This window comes from Bemisia tabaci, chromosome 2, assembly GCF_918797505.1.
Source record: "Bemisia tabaci chromosome 2, PGI_BMITA_v3".
Classification (NCBI taxonomy): Eukaryota; Metazoa; Arthropoda; class Insecta; order Hemiptera; family Aleyrodidae; genus Bemisia; species Bemisia tabaci.
Genome location: NC_092794.1, coordinates 53,654,605 through 53,675,610, shown reverse-complemented (window position 1 = coordinate 53,675,610; position 21,006 = coordinate 53,654,605). Strand labels below are relative to the sequence as shown.

The 21,006-nt window shown below is 40.6% G+C and overlaps 1 protein-coding gene across 3 annotated transcripts in view; it reads left to right on the top strand.

Moving 5' to 3' along the window:
* stv (BAG domain-containing protein starvin) overlaps positions 1-21,006 on the top strand; it is a 47,328-nt gene that overhangs the window by 12,574 nt on the left and 13,748 nt on the right. Inside the window, exon 1 of one of the 3 annotated variants that reach the window (XM_019049604.2) lies at positions 4,108-4,510. The exons of the other annotated variants lie outside the window; for them this stretch is intronic. Coding sequence (XP_018905149.2) covers positions 4,346-4,510 — 165 coding nt within the window. The 5' untranslated portion in view covers positions 4,108-4,345. Of the gene's footprint in view, positions 1-4,107; positions 4,511-21,006 lie in introns of those variants that run through there. 3 annotated transcript variants of the gene reach the window in all.

The window sequence follows — 21,006 nt, the reverse complement described above, 5'->3', positions numbered from 1 at the left end:
GCACTTCTAATGTATTTGATCCCTTTCATGTGAACGAAGAGTTAGACTAGACTTAGAGGTGGACTCTAAGCATATCGCGGAGGATCCTCTTCATGACGGCCTCAACTTTAAGAGCTTTTTTGAGCTTTGGATTTAGTTTCATAGATAATCAGTGACACGATGTATTTCTCGTGAAATTTTACATATTATGATACTGTATTCAAATCGCAAATCCCTTTGTTTTTTTTAAATGTTATTTTAGAACATTATTAATTTTGTGTTTTTTCATTTGTTTTAGGTGAGTTGGATGTTCTGTTTGTTATATCTTGAAGGGAAACGAAATTAAAGTACGTATTGATTTTTTGTCTTGACTGAATATTATGGAATCTTCCTACTCAGGTCAAGCATAGTTTTCATAATCAAAACCAGTTTGGAAAAGTCTTACATCTCAAATTTCTGACGGATGCAAGAGTTCTACTTTCTCAACCCTGAAAAGTCAGAGCACCGGCAGGTGTTGCTAATGGCCGAAATCAGACCCACCGTCGAGCCGACTTAGCTTTAAGCCGGGATTCCTGTAGCCCCGGCAATCTTTTACAGTAGGAAAGGTGATAGTAGGGTGTGGTTGGAGACTGCGAAGTTAGGAACCACGGCAACCGTGCCGTACTTGCTCCTTATCTGCGAATGGAAAGTTAGACCGATATTACAGAGGTGGACTCTCTAAATCAGCGCGTAGCGTGGCATTTTGGCCTCTACTTCGAGGGATTTTTCTTCAAACTTTGCAGTTCATTTCTCGAAAACTAGTGGCATCGTTGTGTTTCTCGTGAAATTTTACTTTTTGAGAAGTACTTACGGCGCCAATCCCTCGCACATATGCAAGCGCTACATTGACCCCAGACACCTTGCACGCCATACCTCCGATGACGTCCAAGATTCGAGGAGTCGGATAAGGCGCACGCTGGTCCCGAAGGCGGTCAACGTTGGATAACATCTGAGGGGGTTGTAAATTACCATTGTTACCATTTCGAAATCAGCTGCCAGCATTCATAATGAACCCGTGCCCACTTGCCTCGTCATGCGCGCGGGATCACATCGTCGCAGCCCGCGGAGGGGGGACCTGACCCGCTATTGGTCGTCGCGGCGCAGCGAAGGGGGGTCGCCTCGCCGAAAACAGCGAAAATGCGACGCAGAATATTTGCCAAATTAATATGAATCGAAAATGTTTACGGTGAAACTTCGGTGGGCAACGAGCCCAACGTTGTCGGATTTATTGAATTTTATTAGGACGGATATTAACATCCGTCCAACTGCATATCTTATGACGCCTAATTACATTCTGCGATGATAGAAGGGAAATATAAGAGGGGATAAGGCATCGTCTAATGAAGTTAGGCTGGTTTGGAATTTAATGACTGTCAACTCATGATTGTTCTTGTTTACTGTTAGGTAATATTTCTAACCTAGGTCAAGCTATTTTAATTAAATACATTTTTTGATGAAATTAAGTAAGCTTATTTTAAATTCAGTGACGCCCAATTAACGATAGTTTTCGTTTACTATTAGAGGATGTCTATTCGTCTGGAATAGCCGGAAAGTCGGTGAATCGTATCGATTTTTCAAGAGCGATCCGGAAGTACTGAAAAAAAGCGGAAATTCCGTCAGAGAGTCCAGGAATGTATTGTTTTATACCAATCGTACTTTATAAGACAGCCTGGAAAGTATGCAATCATTTGCGTTTTGATTCTTAGTATTTGCCTGCAAAAACGCGGTATGTGCAGTCAGTTGATCTTCAAGCCACCAATACAATTTCGTGACTTTGTCATTTTTGTTGCGATTTGAGCGTGAACTTAAAATCTTCGAAATTTTTTGAATTTCGTCATAAGATGCACTGAAAAAGTTCTGGATTTTATCCGTTAAAAAGGTACTGACTTCCTTGGGAATGCACTGGAATAGAACTGTTAAAGTACTGCTTTTACAAAGAAAAACTCTTTCATGAAGTCTCAGTAGGCAAACTCCTAGCCGGGCTAGGCCGAGCCAGTTTGACTTCCCTACCGGAAAAACTGCCTCACACTGGGAAAAAAACACATTGGATCTAGAGTCCAGACTCTTAAAAACATCGACATGAAAAAATACTCTTGGTTCAATCAGATTTAAGCTTAAATCAAGAACCAAGCCTCTTAATTTAAGCGGATTTCCTTCTGAATTAAGCTTAAATCTGATTGAATCAAGAATCCTTTTTCTTGTCAATGTTTTCAAGAGTCTGGACTCTAGATCCAATGTGGTTTTTTTTTTCCAGTGCACTCTCCTGACCAATTTCCTATCTGTAAGCTCTACTTCAAAGGCATATTTCAGAAAAGTGTATTTTGCACGTCTTGGCAACACGGGAAAAGGGTGACGTTCCATTGCTGTATAGTGAAAGACCAGCGTTGTGACGGTGACGTCAGTTACTTAGCATGTTTTTCTTTTTTCTGAATCGCCAAACCTACGCGATCATCCGACTTCTCTTTATCACCCTGTTGCCAATTTTAGCGATCGTTTATTCACCTCTTAGCTCCACTCTTACCTTTTTTTCGTTGTGATGATTGAGGCGTTGGATGCAGAAAGGGCATTTCTCGGTTGCGGGTTCTAGGTTCTTGAAGTGATTTAAGGACTCGGTTTCTAGATGCGTGGCGTGAGAAAATCAGAAACCTCGCGGGAAAAGTTTTTAATAAATTATTTTTTATTTCATTTTAGCGAATAGCAAGAATTAATAGACGAGAGCGCAGCTGGTGTTCAAAAATGTTTGGCTCAGCGGGGATGTAATTATGGCTCTCTCTTGGCTGAGATTGCGACCAATTTTTATTCTGAAGAACTCTTCGCACCTTTGGTGTCAAGGGCTTTGAAAATCTGGGAATTACCGGAACCAACAAGGAACATAAAGTATCCAGGATATTAAGGAACCAATCAGAAGCCCTGTGAGACGAAACAGACTCGGATTTTTCCCCCTTTTTTTGTAGTAGAGGGAAAACCGGAAAATTTAGGTAGTGAACTGACCAGTTAGGGACGTCATTCAAAAGAAGGAAGATCAGGAAGTTGTTTGGAAGAGGCAAAATTTGCGTGGTCGAAGTAGTTAAATCACAAAACATATTCCATTATCAATCAAAATCCGCCAATAATTGACCAAAGTGTGAATGGTCAACTTTAAAATGTAAACAAAAGCAATCTAGCATGCAAATTTTTAATCCAGAAAGAGTTAAATCAATTTTTTAGCCCTAATTCATCGACCGAATCGACGTAATTTTACAATTTTCTGGCAAATATTTCGTTAGTTACATCTTATTATTGTCATATTCAGCCTAAAATTGCACAGTTTTCTGAGAAGGATGCAGAATCACAAAACAAAAATCGATTTTTAAGATTCGATATTTTTGAAAAATCGATTTTTACACTTTGATCAATTCGGCTTTAATCAATTTCTTATCAAAAATCGATTTTTAACCAGGAAAATGTTGATTAAATGGAATCAATTTGGGAAAAAAATCAATCGTTCCGTCGAATCGGTCTTAACACCTAAAAAGATCGAATTTTTTCCCGTCTTTACGCGCATCCGGTAAGGCGATTGTTCCTCCCCACCCCTGCCCTTCCGAAATGACATCCTCATTGCTAGAAAACCACAAAATAGTGATAAAAATGACAATTCATAATTATCAAAAATCAATTTTTAACCAGAAAAATGTTGATTAAATGGAATCAATTAGGAAAAAAAATCAATCGTTCCGTCGAATCGGTCATAACACTTAAAAAGATCGAATTTTTTCCCGTCTTTACGCGCATCCGGTAAGGCGATTGTTCCTCCCCACCCCTGCCCTTCCGAAATGACATCCTCATTGCTAGAAAACCACAAAATAGTGATAAAAATGACAATTCCTCGACGGAAAGCGACGAGAGCACTTATTGGCACTCCCGCCACTGAGGCTCGCCCACGGGACCGCCGAAACTCGCGAACTTTACCGTGGACGCTTTCAAGTCTCACTCACACGGACGCAGCCGACACGGAACAAAGCACTCACACACGGGCGCGCGGACATCAACAAACCATATATGTCTAAACGCGAGGAGGCGCGGTGGTAACGAATGAGTCAAGTTGTTTTTACAATTCGCGCCGCGGAATAGCACCGGTCGGCTTGCCTCGTCGGGTTCGGCAGTCGACTCAAAACAGCCTCGTTCGAAGCATCCGATTTTTCCGCCGCGTATTTTACTCTGTGTATTTTTACTCGTATTTCTTCGTTTTAACGCGAGTTGTGAGTTTTCGTCCGCGAGAGTGCAGTGGTGCATCCAGGATTGTTCTGATCTCGATCCATGTGATAAGTGACGCTCGAGCCGTGTTACGATGATGGATTCGGAGCCAATCGCCCTCCCTTACATTCCGAGCCCGGGGAGCCCCATCCCCCTGCCGGGCCCCCTTGGATACCCGGCGGCCCCCCCGACCCCCAGGCCCAACGAGTACACCCTCGACGATCTGGAGCAGAGCGAGGCGCTCCTCGATAATTTGATTGTGAGTGAGACTCTCTACTTTGTTACTTGCGCCCCTTTTCAATACTCAAGCTAATCCATGGTGTCTACAGGGTTGCTATAGTCAGGAAATGCCGGGAAAACTGGGGAATGTCAAGGAATTTTGAAAAGTCAGAAAACCTGGAAGTGTCAGGGAAAATGATGAAAATATCAGAGACAAATTGTCAAGTCACTTTCAATCGCTTTCTGAAACGAACTTGGCCGTAGTAAAAACAAGTTTGCCTAAAAACTATCTCAAATTATCTCTTTTTAACCATCTGGCAAAAGTAACTTCAATCGTCTGGAAATTTTACCAAAATGTGCCAAGGAACTGTCAGGGGAATTTATTTTTTAAATTCTGTGGCAACCCTGTGAAGGGCTGGGAATAATCGTTAAAAACGGGATTCCTTAGGGAATGAAAAATTTCAAGGAAAAATCAGGGAATGTGTCTCAGAAACCGGTGGCATAACGTTTGCGCACAATTTTTTTACCGATAACGTTTGCGCAGACTTTTCACGAATATCATTTGCGCACACTTTTTACCGATAACGTTTGCGCACACTGCACTATTTGGCAACGCTTCAATGATGCGTCAGTAGTATCGCTTCGTGATAAGGCAAGTCAACGGACGGATAATTTATAAACGGACGAGGGGAAATTTTCATTTAAATAAATTCCAATAAGCAATCAATAAGTAAATGAATAAATAAGTTAATAAGAAGAAGAAGCCTCTCAACAATTTTTTAACGCTCAGAATATAGTGTCTTTGAAAATTAAATCTGTGCGAAATGATGAGGTGTTCACTAAACGGAATGATCAACAAAAAAAAGATGATGAAATTATTGTTTTAACCAATTCGTATCTCTATAAGGACCTGAAAATTACGGAGTTTCTGAAAATGGTTCGTGAAGTTAAATACCCCGACAAAAATGATTCAGACGAAGAAAATAACCCGGAGGCTGTAAATTCTTTCAATGCAGACGAGCAGTTCTTCTTATTAACTTAATTTATTCATTTACTTATTGATTGCTTATTGGAATTTATTTAAATGAAAATTTCCCCTTGTCCGTTTATAAATTATCCGTCCGTTGAATTGTCTTATCACGAAGCGATACTACTGACGCATCATTGAAGCGTTGCCAAATAGTGCAGTGTGCGCAAACGTTATCGGTAAAAAAAGTGCGCAAATGATATTCGTGAAAAGCGTGCGCAAACGTTATCGGTAAGAAAAGTGTGCGCAAACGTTATGCAGCCTCAGAAACCGGGACTCTTTTCTTCTATCGCCGAGAGACCGTTTCGTTTTCAAATTTTGCGGAAATGTCAAGTACCTACTGTTATTAAGGTTTATGTTATTGCACGAATGCACGTGAACCGCCGTTATTGACCTATTGAATGACTATCATATTAGCTGAGAAGCTTTCATCGATCAGATACTTACATCTACTATTACTAAACATCAGGAACGCTTCTGCTGTTAATAATTCAAATGTTCGCCAAAGAATCGGCTGAAAGATGAAAAAATCTATATTCATATCTGGAGGTTAGGAAATGTATGTAGTTTTGCCCAAAAGAATCCCGGGTTAGTGGGAGAAAACTTTGTTTTTTGGATCGGAGCATAAGCGTGTGAAAAACAAAGAAAAAATCAGGGAATGAGCATGGGCAAGAATTCTAAATACCAAGAGATAATCGGAGTTTTCAAATGACAATTTATTGGACAGACTAAGCACTCTAAAGTAAAGAGTTCTGTTGATTTTAGTTTCATATCAAAAGTGAAGTTGAAAATGAAAAACTGCGGAAACCTTATAATGCAAGTATTTATGTAGTTTAGAAGCTAAGCCATTGAACCGTATCCTCTTTGCAAATGCGCTGCTTTGATGGGAGTTTAATTGAGAACACCATCATCACATTCATATGCATGTTTCAATATCATTACAACATTAAAGCATACGTATTGTTTACGAGAGACCTATTCAAGCATCGCAATCATCTGCAGCAAAGTGCCAAGTTTATCCAATAAAACCCAGGTGGCCAAGAATCCTCTAAAAAACTGGAAAATACCAGCATATACTAGGAAACAAAAAATCACATACTTTTTTTTTTCTTTGGACAATTGTCGACTTAATTTCTTAAAAACTTCTTTGGCCTTTCTTCCTTGTTAGCAGACAACATTCTGTATAAATGGCTTTTTTTCTCTTCGTGAGTATAAAATCGGAGCAGAAATTTCGAAACACCGTGCAATAGAGATACTTACGTGGTTTTACACTTTGGCCATCGAGTCTTCCTGTAAAAAATTTGAAAGCTAGCTAAGACCTTCAGCATTCCTGCAGAAAGTGAGAAAACTCCGGGTTTTCTCGAAAAATGTGTCCCCGAGAATCAAGGAATATCTGTTAACGAGAAAAAAATGAAAAACACGAGTTATAATGAGCAAAAACATCGGAGGAAAACAATGAGTTTCCTTAAAAAGCATAAAAAGCGTTCCGCCGCGACTCCGTATAATCGCAGACGTCTCGCATCTGGAAAACGCGTGGGTTGAAGGTTATTTTTAGGCGCAAGGTCGAGGTTTATTTATATATTTTTAGATTTGTTTTCCTTTTTCCGAGTAGCATTGTCCCGCATTCCGTCGCGAAGGATGCTTTGGGGTCCATCGTGTCACCGGGGAAATGAAGGGAATGAAAGAAAAAAGCAGTTCGAAAATGGTCAGGTGCGCACAGCGCTCTGAACACATGTACATTTTGCAATTAAGAACTGCTGTTCCTAGCTCTGCTGAGAAACAACGTGTGATTATTACTTTTCCTATGGTGTTACGTGCTTTTGTGGGTGAGCTAGAAATTATCGGCCCTAACTGCTTAATTTAGTCTCTCTTAATATATGTACCTCCAGGGTGTCTACAAGTCAGGAATTTTCGGAAAGTCCGGAAATACTACTGATTTTTTAAGGGCGGTCCGGAAGTACTGAAAAAGTGTGGAAATTCCGGAAGAAGGTCCGGATTTTTTTTTCATTTTTGTCGCAATTTTTAGCGAGAAATTCAAATTTTTTGAATTTCGTCAATTGGGGGTACTGATAAAGTACTGAATTTTCCCGCTGATGAGGTAGTGAATTTCTTGGGAATGTACTGAAAAAGTACTGTAAAAGTACTGATCTTTGGCCAGCTTGTTTTAGTAAACACCCTGACCTCCTTCATGTCTTGTTTATAGACCTAAAATAACCGAATAAAACTCAAAATTACCGGAACTATTTACCGCGGATTTACCTGAAGGAAGGAATGCCTCCCGAGCCATCAGAGGCGGATCCAGCAATATGGCAACACCAAATCCCCAATGCTAAATAATCGATTCTTTTCGGAACACCTGGCCTCTCTGAGAATCGATACATTTTCATATGTTTAAATGGAAAAAAACAACGTTGCCAATTTGCTACATCCGCCAATGCCGAGCCTCGCACACTGGACTGAGTCAATTTGAGAAGTTGGAAAAAATCTGCAAACTTTAAAACCTTGTATTTTCGAAAATTTAAAACAAAGAAGCTCAAGAGTGGTTCTGTTGGGTCTTTTGTGAAATTTCCTTTCAGAAACACCCCTTGATGTCCGACCTCTTATACTAGCAGTTCCACTGTGCCTCGCGGTGAAAATGCCGCTTGTAATCCTACTTCACCGCGCTTCTCAGAGCATGGTCATTCACTGTGATTCCTTATAGACATGCTGAATGCACTTCTCGGGACAAAGCCCTCAGAACGGAGGCTGGACGATCGAACGTCAACGATATTGCATCATCGATCATCGTGGGCAAGTCGTTTCTCACCGTTACGTTGATCGGAGAGGCGTTTAGCGAATGTCATTCGCGATTGTTTCGAAACTGTCAAGCGTTTTTTTTTTTTTGTACTCAATTAATTGCAAGTTAACCACCTTCCGTTTTCCTAATGCAGGAGTCCGGTCTTTTTTTATTCGAGTTTCGATTTATCGAATGTCTTCCGATTTGATTTACCGATCGATTTTTACAATTTCGACAAAATTTTATCGACTATTTTCTATCGATCAATCTGAAATAAAAAAATTCTCAGTTTCTAGGCCAAACCTTTTAACAATTTCTGTTCTAAGCCCGAGAGTGCTGATATCTAATAGAAAATCAGGAACCCAGGAGAAAATCCGGACTTGCTTATGTTGAAAGCTTAAATATCATCGGGAATGTTCAGCGCCCATGGTTTTTGATTCTCAAATTTAGCATTAAGTAGTGCTGATTTACACCGAGATACCCTTTTTTAAAAGAATTATACCGTTTCAACATATGCGCATTAATCGGTTAAAATGAGAACAAACGAGGGGGACAAAAGGGAAACAAGACTAAGAACACAACACCAAAAACCCAAGACGTTTCGACTGAAAATTGAGACATTTTCAGTCCAAAAATAAATTAAAAATTAAATAATATCGAAGGGAAAAAAAACTTAAATCTACATGTTGGTAGCCGAAATCCAAGAAAAACAAACGAAAAAACTGATAAACCCAAAAAACTTTAATTAATCGATTATATTATGGGTCAACCGATTATTATGAATTGATTTGATTATGAATCAATTATTGAACTTTCTAATATCCAAAACGTCGATTAATCGATTAGTCAACTGATCGAACAACGCTTTTTCGAATGTCCGTTCAACGTGGAAGCTTGAGTGCTCCGTTTTTAGGACACTGATGTAGAATTGTAAGTAGGTAATCTAATCAATCAAACTCCGATTATTTTGTTCTACTAAAATAAAAGGAGAGAGAAATCACGTTTTTATGAGACAACTATCTTGGCAATTAAGGTTATGAGCAGCCCACGATACAACTCTGATCGGGCTGTAATCAGATCTTAATCGCTATTATGGGCGCCAATCAAGATGACTTCATAAATGGCTCTCCATTGCTTGCTTTATCGAGGCGATTTTCTTTGATCACGCAAGGTCCATAAATCGCAGCTTAGACCTCAGTGCATGAGGCTGTTCGATGACATCTTTCGAAAAAGCGAGTGATAATCCTTTTTAGATACTAAAGGCGAAAGGGCTATGACCCTTACATGCTTCGCGGATTTTCTGAAGCTCTTCGCGCCGTAGGCATTATGTGTCCACATGTTACTCTATCGAATTTATATATTAAACGTAGAGTGAAATTACTGTGAGGTGTTTTATGATCAAAATACATAGGTAAAAACATGAGAACATGACCGCAGGCGCATGAGCCATTTATGAAATGAAAAGGAAACCTTGTCTCTTGTTTTGCGATATAGACTTCTCGATGATGTCACATAATCTCACTGTAAACTTAAGAATTTCAATCTCCAATTCAATTATTTTTCAGTTCCTCAGTTTGAATTCGGATTCTAACGCATTTATTGTTTACCACTAAATGGTCAGTATAACGTATAAGTGCTCCCCTTTCGCTGTATTCCAGAATAAACCCCCCCCCCCCCCGGTCCAAGGAGTCCCGGCCTTTGACGTAGGATATTAAGACGCCGCCTTAATTTTGTGGGCATTTATTATAATTTCGCTCGGTGTTTTTGCAATTTATCCAATCCAGTTGCGTGTCAGATTTCTGCCGCGAAATGTCTTTCTTTCGGCCGAGAAGTTCCACAAAATTTGAAGATACGAATCCTCCACCTTGCAAATAATCATTGTATTACCTCTTTGCCGACAGTTTCTTCTGACTGCCATCAATTGAAACCTTAATTGAACGGTCGGCCGATAACATCAGATGCAAATGGGCGAATCCACTGAGGCCGGCAAAATAATCATGATCTCTTACATAAGGATCATTGCGCGTTAGCTCCTTGCTGTCCACGATAGAGTGATTAGTCCCAACCCACGCATCGTTTTTTTTTATCCTCTTTTTTCGAGAGGGAGCTGGTCGCAATTCTGCCGTGCTAAGGAAGAACGCCGTATGAGCCTTCAGGCGTTGCCAAATTTACTTCAATAAATCACGAATTTTCAGGATAATTTGTGAATATTTTTCTTCCAATTTCTCAGATAATTTTGTTTGTAATTTGATCTAAAGTGCCTTAAAATTTCAAGGAAAAATGTTCATAACTTTTCTTAAAAGTAAACATTTTATCGGAGGAAATTTGGAAACTCTCGAATGTTCATACGGCGTTCTTCTTCAGCACGGCAGACTTCATAACTTGGCTCGAATCTATTAGCCATGGTTACACCGGGAGTGGGTGGATATTCGCTGTTTTGTCGTAGGTAGAAAAAATAGGCGAAGCGGGTATAATATAACGCAGTTCTTACTCCCCTCCCTCTCTCTGTTTTTGTTTTGTGCCTCTTCCTTTTATCCTCTGATTCGTGCAATTTTATTATTCGCTCTTGCGTCTCTAATATCGTTTAATTTTTCGCCTCGGTGTTGTTTTGATTTGATTTATTTTGTTTTCGTAAATAGATCAAGGATCGCTTTGAGTCTACATGTTTAAGGGCCACTTGACGTATGAGCTAGGTACAACTGGACTTCATTTTGCAATGAGCAGGAACTATTCGTGCCTCATCCATTTCATCACCTATCTGCATAGGGAATCTAATGCTGCATGCGTTGTTCTTAAAAGTGACGCAGGAATTGTACTTCTTCATTGCAAAATGTAGTCTGTATGTACTACATAGTCTGTTGATGAAAAATATTTCGTCCAATTAAAATCGGCCACCACTGACGACTCGGTGGGAACTCCGTCAAGTTGGCAACAATGTTAATACTCCGTTTAAATCCATCGAATATATCGACTCTAGGCAGCCGCACCTAAAATCGATTGTTTAACATATTTTTGATGGAGAAAAACAGTTTTGTCAATTTGCGAGAATCGCACCTGGCTATTATCAGTTTGTTCCTTTTTGAGAAACATCGCAGTCCAGTCTATTTTCCTTTCGTCTGCCTGCCGTGCTAAAGAAAAACGTCGTAATATTCGAAAGTTGCCAAAATTTCTCCGATAAAATGTGTATTTTTTAGGATCTTATGTATTGTTTCTGTTCAGATTTTCAGATAATTTAGATCTGATCGTGAATAAAATTCTGTGAAAAATTCGATCAAAAATTCACAAAAATCCCCGAATATTCCCATTTATAAATGAAAATTGGCCGACGGCAGAAAGCTTCGATGGCGTTTCTTCTTTGCACGACAGCAAGTGCGAAGACGCGTTTTTTTAGTTGCCCCGTCCATATATTACAAACTGTTTTTTTTTTATGTATTTGCCGTTGCAGCATGGAGCAGATGTAACCTCGACATTGTGACTCGAACAAATATTATTCCAGAAGAGCAGCTCAGCCTTGCTCCTGAGTCATGTAAGACATACTTACTGAGACCAAAACAAACTATCTCCGGTATGACACGGGCTTTGTCGTGCGTGTATTTTCATTGGTTGCAGGGATCTGGTCTCAATCGAGATGTTGCTTTTAATTTAAATACTCCCATGCATCTCGCGAATAACCGTGCGTAATTCGACTTATGTTAGCTTTCGTCGCTCCTCTGACGTAAGAGCGTATCTCTATGTCTACGTAAGCTCTGAATAGCATGGATTTATACGGGGAGGAGGGCTCACAGTGGAAATTTTAGATACGCCCTTGCGCCAGAAGAGCGACGCTTTGTGCTCCGCCGGAATGAAACTTTTTCCGCTGCGTCCGTTCGAGAACTCTGCCGCGTTTAAGGAAGAACACCATCAAATAAACATCTGCTTGTTGCCAAATTTCCCCGGGAAAACATTTAGATCGTTTAGGTATTTCCTTGAAATGGTCATGACTCATCGGAAAAATTGCGAACGGATGTCTCCGAAAAATTCAAGGAGAACAATTTGCAAGATTCGTAGATAATTTTTACTTTATCGGGAGTAATTTGACAACGCCCGACTTCCGTGCTCAGCAACAACGTCGTATGAGCCTTCAGGCGTCGTCAAATTCCCTTCGTTAAAATACGAATTTTCCGGGAAACCTGTGTTTATTTTTCTACCAATTTTTCAGATAATTTCATTAGCAATTTAATGTAGGTACCTATACGATCTTAAAACTTCAAGGCAAACCATTCATATATTTTTTCCAAAATGTATTTTTTACCTACAGGGAGACTTTCGGCAACATCTGGATGTTTTCCATTTTGGCAACCATGGTAATTTTCAGCGGTCATTCCCGCGGCGCGACTCTGTGTCGGCGGTTCGCGGATATCTTGTTTTCAGCGTCCCGCGGGAACCATCGTTGCCAAATAATACTGAAAGCCCAAATATTTTTCCCCATTTCAACCAATGTAGTATATCGATGTCCCCTGTCTAATCGGTCAACCTGGCAACCTAGGTGAGCATGGCTCGTGGGTGTCGTGTGTTCGCTGTTTTTAGTTCCACCACGTCGTACAGTGGAGTATATCCAACCATCAATAGAAAGAGCAGAGGTCCTTTGTTCAATTTTTTATCAAAACTGAACATTTTTTTTTGTCTATATCGTTACATTATAAATCACGATGCGTGATTTCGAAGGGAAAATTTTACGAGAAAAACATAGGAACCACTCTTAAACCCCTACGTTTCATATTAATGAAGAAAAGTGGCGAGGCGTTAATGATCGATCATCGATTTTTCCCCATTTGAAGCAGTGGTTAAGAATCGATTATTTAAGTGTCCGTTGTGAACACTCAGTTTATCGATCCTTTTCCCTAGGTTCGAGTGGCGGATCAATCGATTTAGCGCAGAGCCAGCCACGCCACTGAAGAAGATGTAACCTTTAAAGTTTTTACTTTAACATTATATCCGACCTCCATCATTGATTCGCTCGACTATGCGCAGCCCGGAGGCATGCAGAAAAATTTTGAGTGACAGCGCAGGGATAATTGCGCAAGCGCTACCATAGAACTTGAGAATTTCAGACTAATGATAGAAAATTCTTTTTGAGTCCTATTAATTAAAGGATGCCTAGTTCCAAAGTGGGCTAAAATACAGGAACCCCTCGAAAATTCGAACGTAAAAGGCATGCGTATCAGTATCAATTTGCGGACAGCCCTCGGGGTGCGTGTCTGCAGAGTCAAAACGCCTTCATCTCCGTGTGTATGCAACACGGACATCCGTAGAGCTCGAATAGTTGCATCCTGGCGCTTTGTTGAAATTCGTTTAGTGTTCGTCGCACGCAGTATAGTATCTAAGGCGTTTGCTCGTCATTCTTACACCTGACCTGAATTCCAGCGTTGCCCATAATGACGATGACTTAAAGTGTCTCTGATTTTTACCGTGGCATCGTCTTTTATTAGAGAAATGCATTGATTTTTTATGGTTTTGCTTTAACTTTAGTATCATGGACTTTTTTCGTGAAATCGTCGATTATCAGAAAAATGCATTGATTGTTTATGGTTTTGCTTTAACTTAGTTCTTTACCTCAAAAAAGTAAATTCAAAGAGGAATTACAACGTTCAAAGCGAGATGTGTGTATTCGTCTCATTGCGAAACCTCTCGGTGCGATTTTTAATCGAAATCGGTCGAAACTCACAGTTTATTTCCTTTATATTTGAACTACGTTCTGCAGTACGGAACTACTATTTCTATACTCACTCATGAAATAACATATCTCGGTAAGGAAAATAATGGCACGTACGTTGTTGCTAATATTAGACGGAAATTGTGTTCCATATTGCAAAATGAAGTCTATTTTATCGTGTATGGGTATTTCGTAGAAAAGGTGCGGCTTTTATCTGAGTGCACGGAATTCCTTGCTGATCATCCGGGATTCGTTGAGAAGCTCTAGCTATGAACGAGAGTTATTTAATGAGTGAGAGTCAAGATTAATTCTTTAATACAAGAATCCACGGCGAAAACACTCGATTTAAGTGTCAACACTCAACAGTTTCAACTGCTTCGAGCGCAGGTACCTCTTCGTAATCTCAAGGAATTTCACATGAAATTTCACGATCAATTCATGAAATTTTGTAAAACTTAAAAAATGCAAAGGGGTGCAAAAAGTGTCCAGTCTCAACCGAATCGCGACGAGTGAGGCAATTTCCTAAAACGGCGATCCCCCCCCCCTTTTTTTTTAAACCTGAAATCGGAAAAATAGACCGTGAGGCATGAAATCCTAATCGCCAAGAAACGGCCAGGGTCTCAGAATTTTTTGGACCTTTACACCAAGCGACAAGTTTTCTCAGACATCAAGAATTCCTTGAATTTTCCCTAGCCTCTTGGACTTTTTTTTTTTAACCTAGAATTTCCTGAATTTTCAATATTTCTGAAGGTATGATTTCTCGTAGAACTCTTGTCACATTAAACTTTTAAATCGGTGTCTTTTAAAGTTGAAAGATACAGGAAAATTCTTCCGCTGAAAGGAAAAATTTCAAGGTTCCGCAGCATATTTCCCCGGATTTTTAGGGTGAGAGAATATTCCCCACAACTTTTCAAGAACTTGTCGCCCAGTTTTTCATCCGAACGCGGCACTTTCGGGAAATAAAACCACTCCAACTTCAAAAGTGTCGCGTTGTGATGATATAGGTAGTTGGATATCACGGGTTTCGGTGTTACTCTCGCAGTGGCGGGGCGTGAATAATCGATTACAGATATTTCTCCATTTGAACTATGGTGAAGAATCGATTATTAAGGTGTTCGTAGCGAACATCCTGTTCATCCATCCTTTTTCATAGGATTAAATGACAGATCAATTGATATATTGCAAAGCATGCCACGCCACTGACTCGGTCGATGACTCGATGACGTCCTTTCTGAGCTTTTAGGAGGCAAAAGCTGACCCTCCAACCCCGTGTGGAGACATCTCCAAGTTCAGGGTGCCCTCTTGAGTAACCTTAACCCCATTTCTATAGATTTATAAAATGATAGCTGAATCTCACTTGTGTGTCGGTCATGCATATATTTTAACGTTTTTAAATGTCTGGTGGGCTTCACGGGCAATCTTTGACTGGAAGTGCGCCCCCATCCTCGTGATTTTAGAAATGAAAGAGAAAATTGTGTTCGCGTCGCGTGTTCTCCTTGACCCACGCCCGTCGGTAGGAAATGTACATGCGCCACAAAATGCGAAAAACACGATTTTGATGACGGGAAGATTCGCTCGTCGGGACGTCGGAATGCGAGAAATGTCCGTCGCACGTGATAAAAGCGTCGTCTGAACTCAGAATATTATTGAATTAGCACCCCCCTTCCGCCCCTCTTTCCCCTCGGTCTCGGTTTTCGTCGGATGCAATAGTTTCAAACGCTTCATGAATCAGAGATGACACGAAGACCATCGATTTTCCTATACGTTTTCGCCCTCATCAGATTTTAGCTAGGATTTGCGATGTAGGCGGATCCGGGGGATGCCCTCCCCCCTCCTACTTGTTCGCCCGAGAAAAAGGGGAAGAAGGAAAGGAGACGTTTTTCCACTGTTTCATTCTTGTTCCCCAGACTTCCTGATTTTCCCTTACTGCCGCTCTTCGAATACAATCCGCACGACCAGGGTGCCCAGCGACAGGGAAACGATAGGGAATTTTTTGGGGTGTCAGGGAAATCAGGGAATCTTCAGAATTTGGCATGTCAGGAAATTTTATTTTGCAAGCGATTTTCGTGTCAGGGACATTGAAAAAATACGGATTTTCCAGATAATGTTTCCCGAATTTTACTCTTGCGGAAATTCCTACCAAACTACCATTTTCGCTGATGTCTTTTGAATTTTAAAAATGAGGTAAAATATCTCCCACAAGTTAAAGCGTCTGATATTTTGCTCTATTTATTACATTGTATTCCGAAAACATGAAAAAAATTCTTACTTACAGCTAATCTGTTTAAACGTGTCGAAAAATTAGGAATTTCCCCCTTTTTATCAAAGAAATGTTATGGAATTTTTTTTTCCGTCTGTAAGGAAATTTTGAATTTTTCCCTGATTTGTTGAAACAAGGAAAAAAATGCTTACCTACTTACGTCTAATCAGTTCAAACGTGTCCAAAAATTGGGAATTTTTTCCTTTTTGTCAGGGATATGTTAGGGAATTACTTTTTCCGACTGTCAGGGAATTTTGAATCTTTCCCCGGCCCTAGGGCAGTTTTTGTCAGAGAAATCAGGGAAATATCAGGGAACTTTTTTTTTGAAAATTGCTAGACACCCTGCGCGCGACACGCATGCTAAAAGAGGCGATCATCCTGATGGCGCCTCCTCGGATTTCTCATCCGCGTTTCGTCTCGCACTTGACCTTTCCGTCCTCGTATGCTCATGGTGCCCTCACAAGCCAAGAAGTCAATAAAGAGGCATAGGATATGGATCCGGATCTCGCAATCCGCAAATCCATCTCGCGGCCCCCTCACTTTTCGCCTTGCACGCGACTCGCGCGCTTCTCGGCGATCAGCTGATTCCTGATTGTCGGCTGATCACGCTCGTGCGTCCGCGCTGATGCCCTCAAGCTTTCGATTTACGCTTTTCGATTAATATCGATGACATTACCGTGAATCTGAGTGACACATCGGAAAAAAAAAAAAAAAAAACTCCGGGAAAAGTCAGAGTTTTTGTAACGATCGAAAAAAGTCAGGGAATTCGAGGGATAAATCAGGGAATTTCTAACATCTACTACCCACTTAAACATATTCTGATCCTACTAACTGTTCACCCATTCTGATGACTTAAGACTTGCCATTTTACAACCAGCTTCTAAATGCCTTTTTCTATCGGTAATATGATCGCTAAACAAGGAAATTTTGTCCAAAGCTCAACGGGTATTTTTTTTTTTTTTTTTTTTTTAACGGAAATTTTCTTAGAATATAAGGGAAAGTCAGGAAATCAGAAAATTTTGGTGTCAGGGAATAGCAAAAATAATCATGGAAATTCGGCAAATTTGAAGATGAAAAAATTATGGCAACGCCGGACAGTACGGTACGGTCTGACTGAGTGACCATACATGCTAGCCAGGAAATCCAGTAGCGAGAACCAAGCTTTCGGTTTCGGCTACAAGAATTCCTGAGGAGCATACGCATTACGTAGCCAGTCAGTCTAGGAGACACCCCGTTCACGGTGCGGGGGTGGCATGGCATGGCGTTCCGCCGCGGCAGTTTGCACGAAAACATGGCGCTCAAGCACAACCTCAGTCAAAAGACGTCTGATTAATGTCGGTTTCATCTGAATCCGAGAATAAGGAACGAGGAAGATAAAAATGTGGAGCAGTGGAGCGGGCGGGCGGGAATGCGAGGCGCCACGGGAAGCACGTTGCCAAGTGGCCCCGAAAATTTAAAATTAGGACCTTGCCCATTATTAATATGACTTTGTTTCTCATACAAATTTAAAGCACAATGCAATCAAGCCTTTGTCTCCACGGGACGTTTCATGGGATTTGTCTCAAGTTCGAATCGCAGGAACGAAAGTTGTGGGCTTTTTCCACGGTTACCTAAACAATAATATGTATTTTTCTGCTTTTTGAGTTGCTCTTAGGACTACACGAGGTCTCTACTTGGTATTGTGATCAGTATTGACAATCCTATGAAACGTCACGTAAGGACAAGGCCTAATCAAGCAATTCTCTTATTTAGTAATGGGTTTTCCTCAGTACTCAAAGAGAAAAATGTTCAAATTTTCAGATTTTAGATTTTCAGCACGACAAATCTTCGCAGCATTGCGATGCTAATAGTTCCTCGTCGCAAATGGAGTCTAATTGTGATTTTTTCATGTTCAAACTTTAGAATTCAAAAATGTAATCCATTCGGGGTTTTAAGTTTTAAAACCGAACGATATGAGCCAATTTACCAAGAAATAAATGTTGGAAAATTTTATCTTAGCTGATTTATCCCCTCTTAAACACGTACAGTTTGGTGATCGGGTAGTGCAGAAAAACTTCTGCGTCAAAATTCTTGAAGCCTGGATTCTCTACATCATAACGGGATGTAACGTAAGTTCGAAGTATTACACGTTCTGCGCTCTCGAAAATTTTGAAAATTTTACGTCTATAACCTTGAAAAATTATCAAATATAGAATTATACACCAAGGAATCAAAAACCCAAAAATAAGCCGTGATAAAGAGGGGTCATGAAAGACTATACCACCGTTCTGAGAAAGAATGCCGTATAAGCCCTCAGACGTTGCCAAATTTCCTTCGTTAAAGTAAGAATTTTATAGAAATTTGTGAATATTGTTCCTTCAATTTTCCAGAGAATTTTATTCGTAATCGGAATTAAATTGTCAGAAAATTTCAAGAGAAGATGTTCATAACTTTCCTTACTAATGAACATTTTATCGGAGGAAATTTTGCAACCCTCTAATTTTCATACGGCGTTATTTCTTAGCACAGCAGTAGTGTAGGGGGTCGATAACAAACCTCGATGAATTGCTAATCTGAAACTCGGACGAGTTGGCACCGCTGAGCGAGGACCGGGAGCCCAACCCATGCCTGACCTCGTCCACTACAAAGCGCGAAGGATGAGTCACACTTTTGATCGGCTTCCAGAATCGTCGAGAACTTTGAACGGGTACAATCCCGGGGGAGGGGGGGGGGGGGTGTCTTCATTTCATTTTGAACAAAGTAAGTACGAAAAATGACATGAAACGATGGTGGGAGAACCGGAACCCTGTAGAACTTAGAGTGTTTCAGTGAACTCTCGCTAAAATATCAATTTTTTGACGTGGACTCTTGCGAGACCTTTAAACATTTTTTCCTCTTTTTTCAAAATGATTATTCGTTTGGGCGCATCATAGCTTATTTTGAGCAAACCTTACCTGAACTTTTATTAAATTTCAAAAATGCGAGACTCAACGCGCGTTGACGACGGCGCGGAGATACAACTATTCGTGCTTGATGGATGTCCATGTTGCGTCTGCAAAATTGAAGGCGCGATGGCGCGAGGCGTGAACTCACAATGTTTAGCTGAATGCCGCCAATGAGGTGTCGCTCAGATTCGAAAGAAAAGTTTAAAAACGAGGCCCGATAACGTCTCTCCAATCTCCGCCTGTGTTGCGCACGTAACCCTTGCAGCACCACTCGACAAATAAGACAAATTAATAGAACCAACACAACATGAAAATAGAGTAAGGGAAAAAACGCGCGTTGATAACGGCGGAGAGATGCAACTATTCGTACTTGATGGATGTCCGTGTTGCATCCTCAAAACTGAAGGCGCGATGACACGAGGCGTGAACTCGCAATGCCTATTGCTCCAAGTGTTGGAGCCAATGAGGTGTCGCCCAGATTCGGAAGACAAGTTTAAAAACGAGACCCGATCACGTCTCTTCTAACTTCAGCTTTGTTGACACCCGATGTTTTCTTCTTTTCTTCCATTCAGCGTCGGATTCTTTTTTCAGGATATCCCAATATCCAAAGCTCTTTAGCAAGCCTCGAGTCAATTTCACCCGGCCTAGTTATCTAAGGGTCCATTCAAAACTACTTTCAATTCATTTTGTTCCCCTTCAAAATGCTACTTCGTACGTTTCCTCTGAAATCGGTCATTTCATGTAAAACAACGTGTCTACCGTCAATGAAAATCGAAAAATATCAGAAAAGTCGATGTCATCAGGTAAATTGGTCCTAGGTCACAAAATTCGGCGTGCGTCAAGCATTTTTCAATCACATGCAGTTTAGCGATCATAAAAGTGAAACGTTTGATTTAATCAATTTAATATGTTGGTTTGTTAAATCCAACGAGTATCGATTTACTCGCGCCAAAAAGCGGGAAATTTCATGTAAAATATGAGGAAAATCCGAAATGACATTTCACTAAACACCGTGTAAAACCTTCAGTCTTGAAGTTCCACCACTGCGTCGCTTATTCGCGAATGGTTTTATTGCTCCCCTGATGATGATGATGAATTTCAAAAAGGGCGTGGATGGCCCGATTCCGAAATTATGGATTCAAATGTCGTTACGCCCTTACATCAAAAGAGCGACACGCGGCCCAAAAAGGAAACCGGTCAACCTTCCCCGGGCTGCGACTCACCACTTACGGGGTCTCTCTCCCTGTGCGCGGTTGTTAACGACCTAACAGCCGTACCGCGTTACAGCCGTGCTAAGGAAAACCGCCGTATGAGCCTTCAGACGTTGCCGAATTTCCTTTCACAGAGCATGAATTTTCACAATAATTTTTGGATGTTAATCATGCGATTTTTTAGAGGATTTCGTCAGGGAATACCAGGAAAACCGGGACATGTCAGGGAATCTTAAAAAGATCAGGGATAACCTGGAATTGTCAAGGAAAATGGTAAACATGTCGAAAATGTCAGGGAAAAAATTGTCCAGTCACCTTTATTCGCTTTCTAGACTAACGTTTCATACGATATATTTTGCGTAAAAACTATCTGAAATTATGTATTTTTAACCATCTGGAATATCATCGATTGTCAGGGAATTTTACCAGAATGAGACATGGAAATCAGGGAAATGTCAGGGAATTTCATTTTCTTCATTTTGCGATAGCTCTGTTTCGTTCGTGATTTGATCTAATGCCGCTATCACACGCTGAATGTGGGAGGTGAAGGTGGAAGTCATCGGCCTGATGCCTGAAATTTGCGCGTGACGCGCAAAATTCAGCAACGATATTCAGCAACCATCGGACCAATTTTGAATTTGTTTGA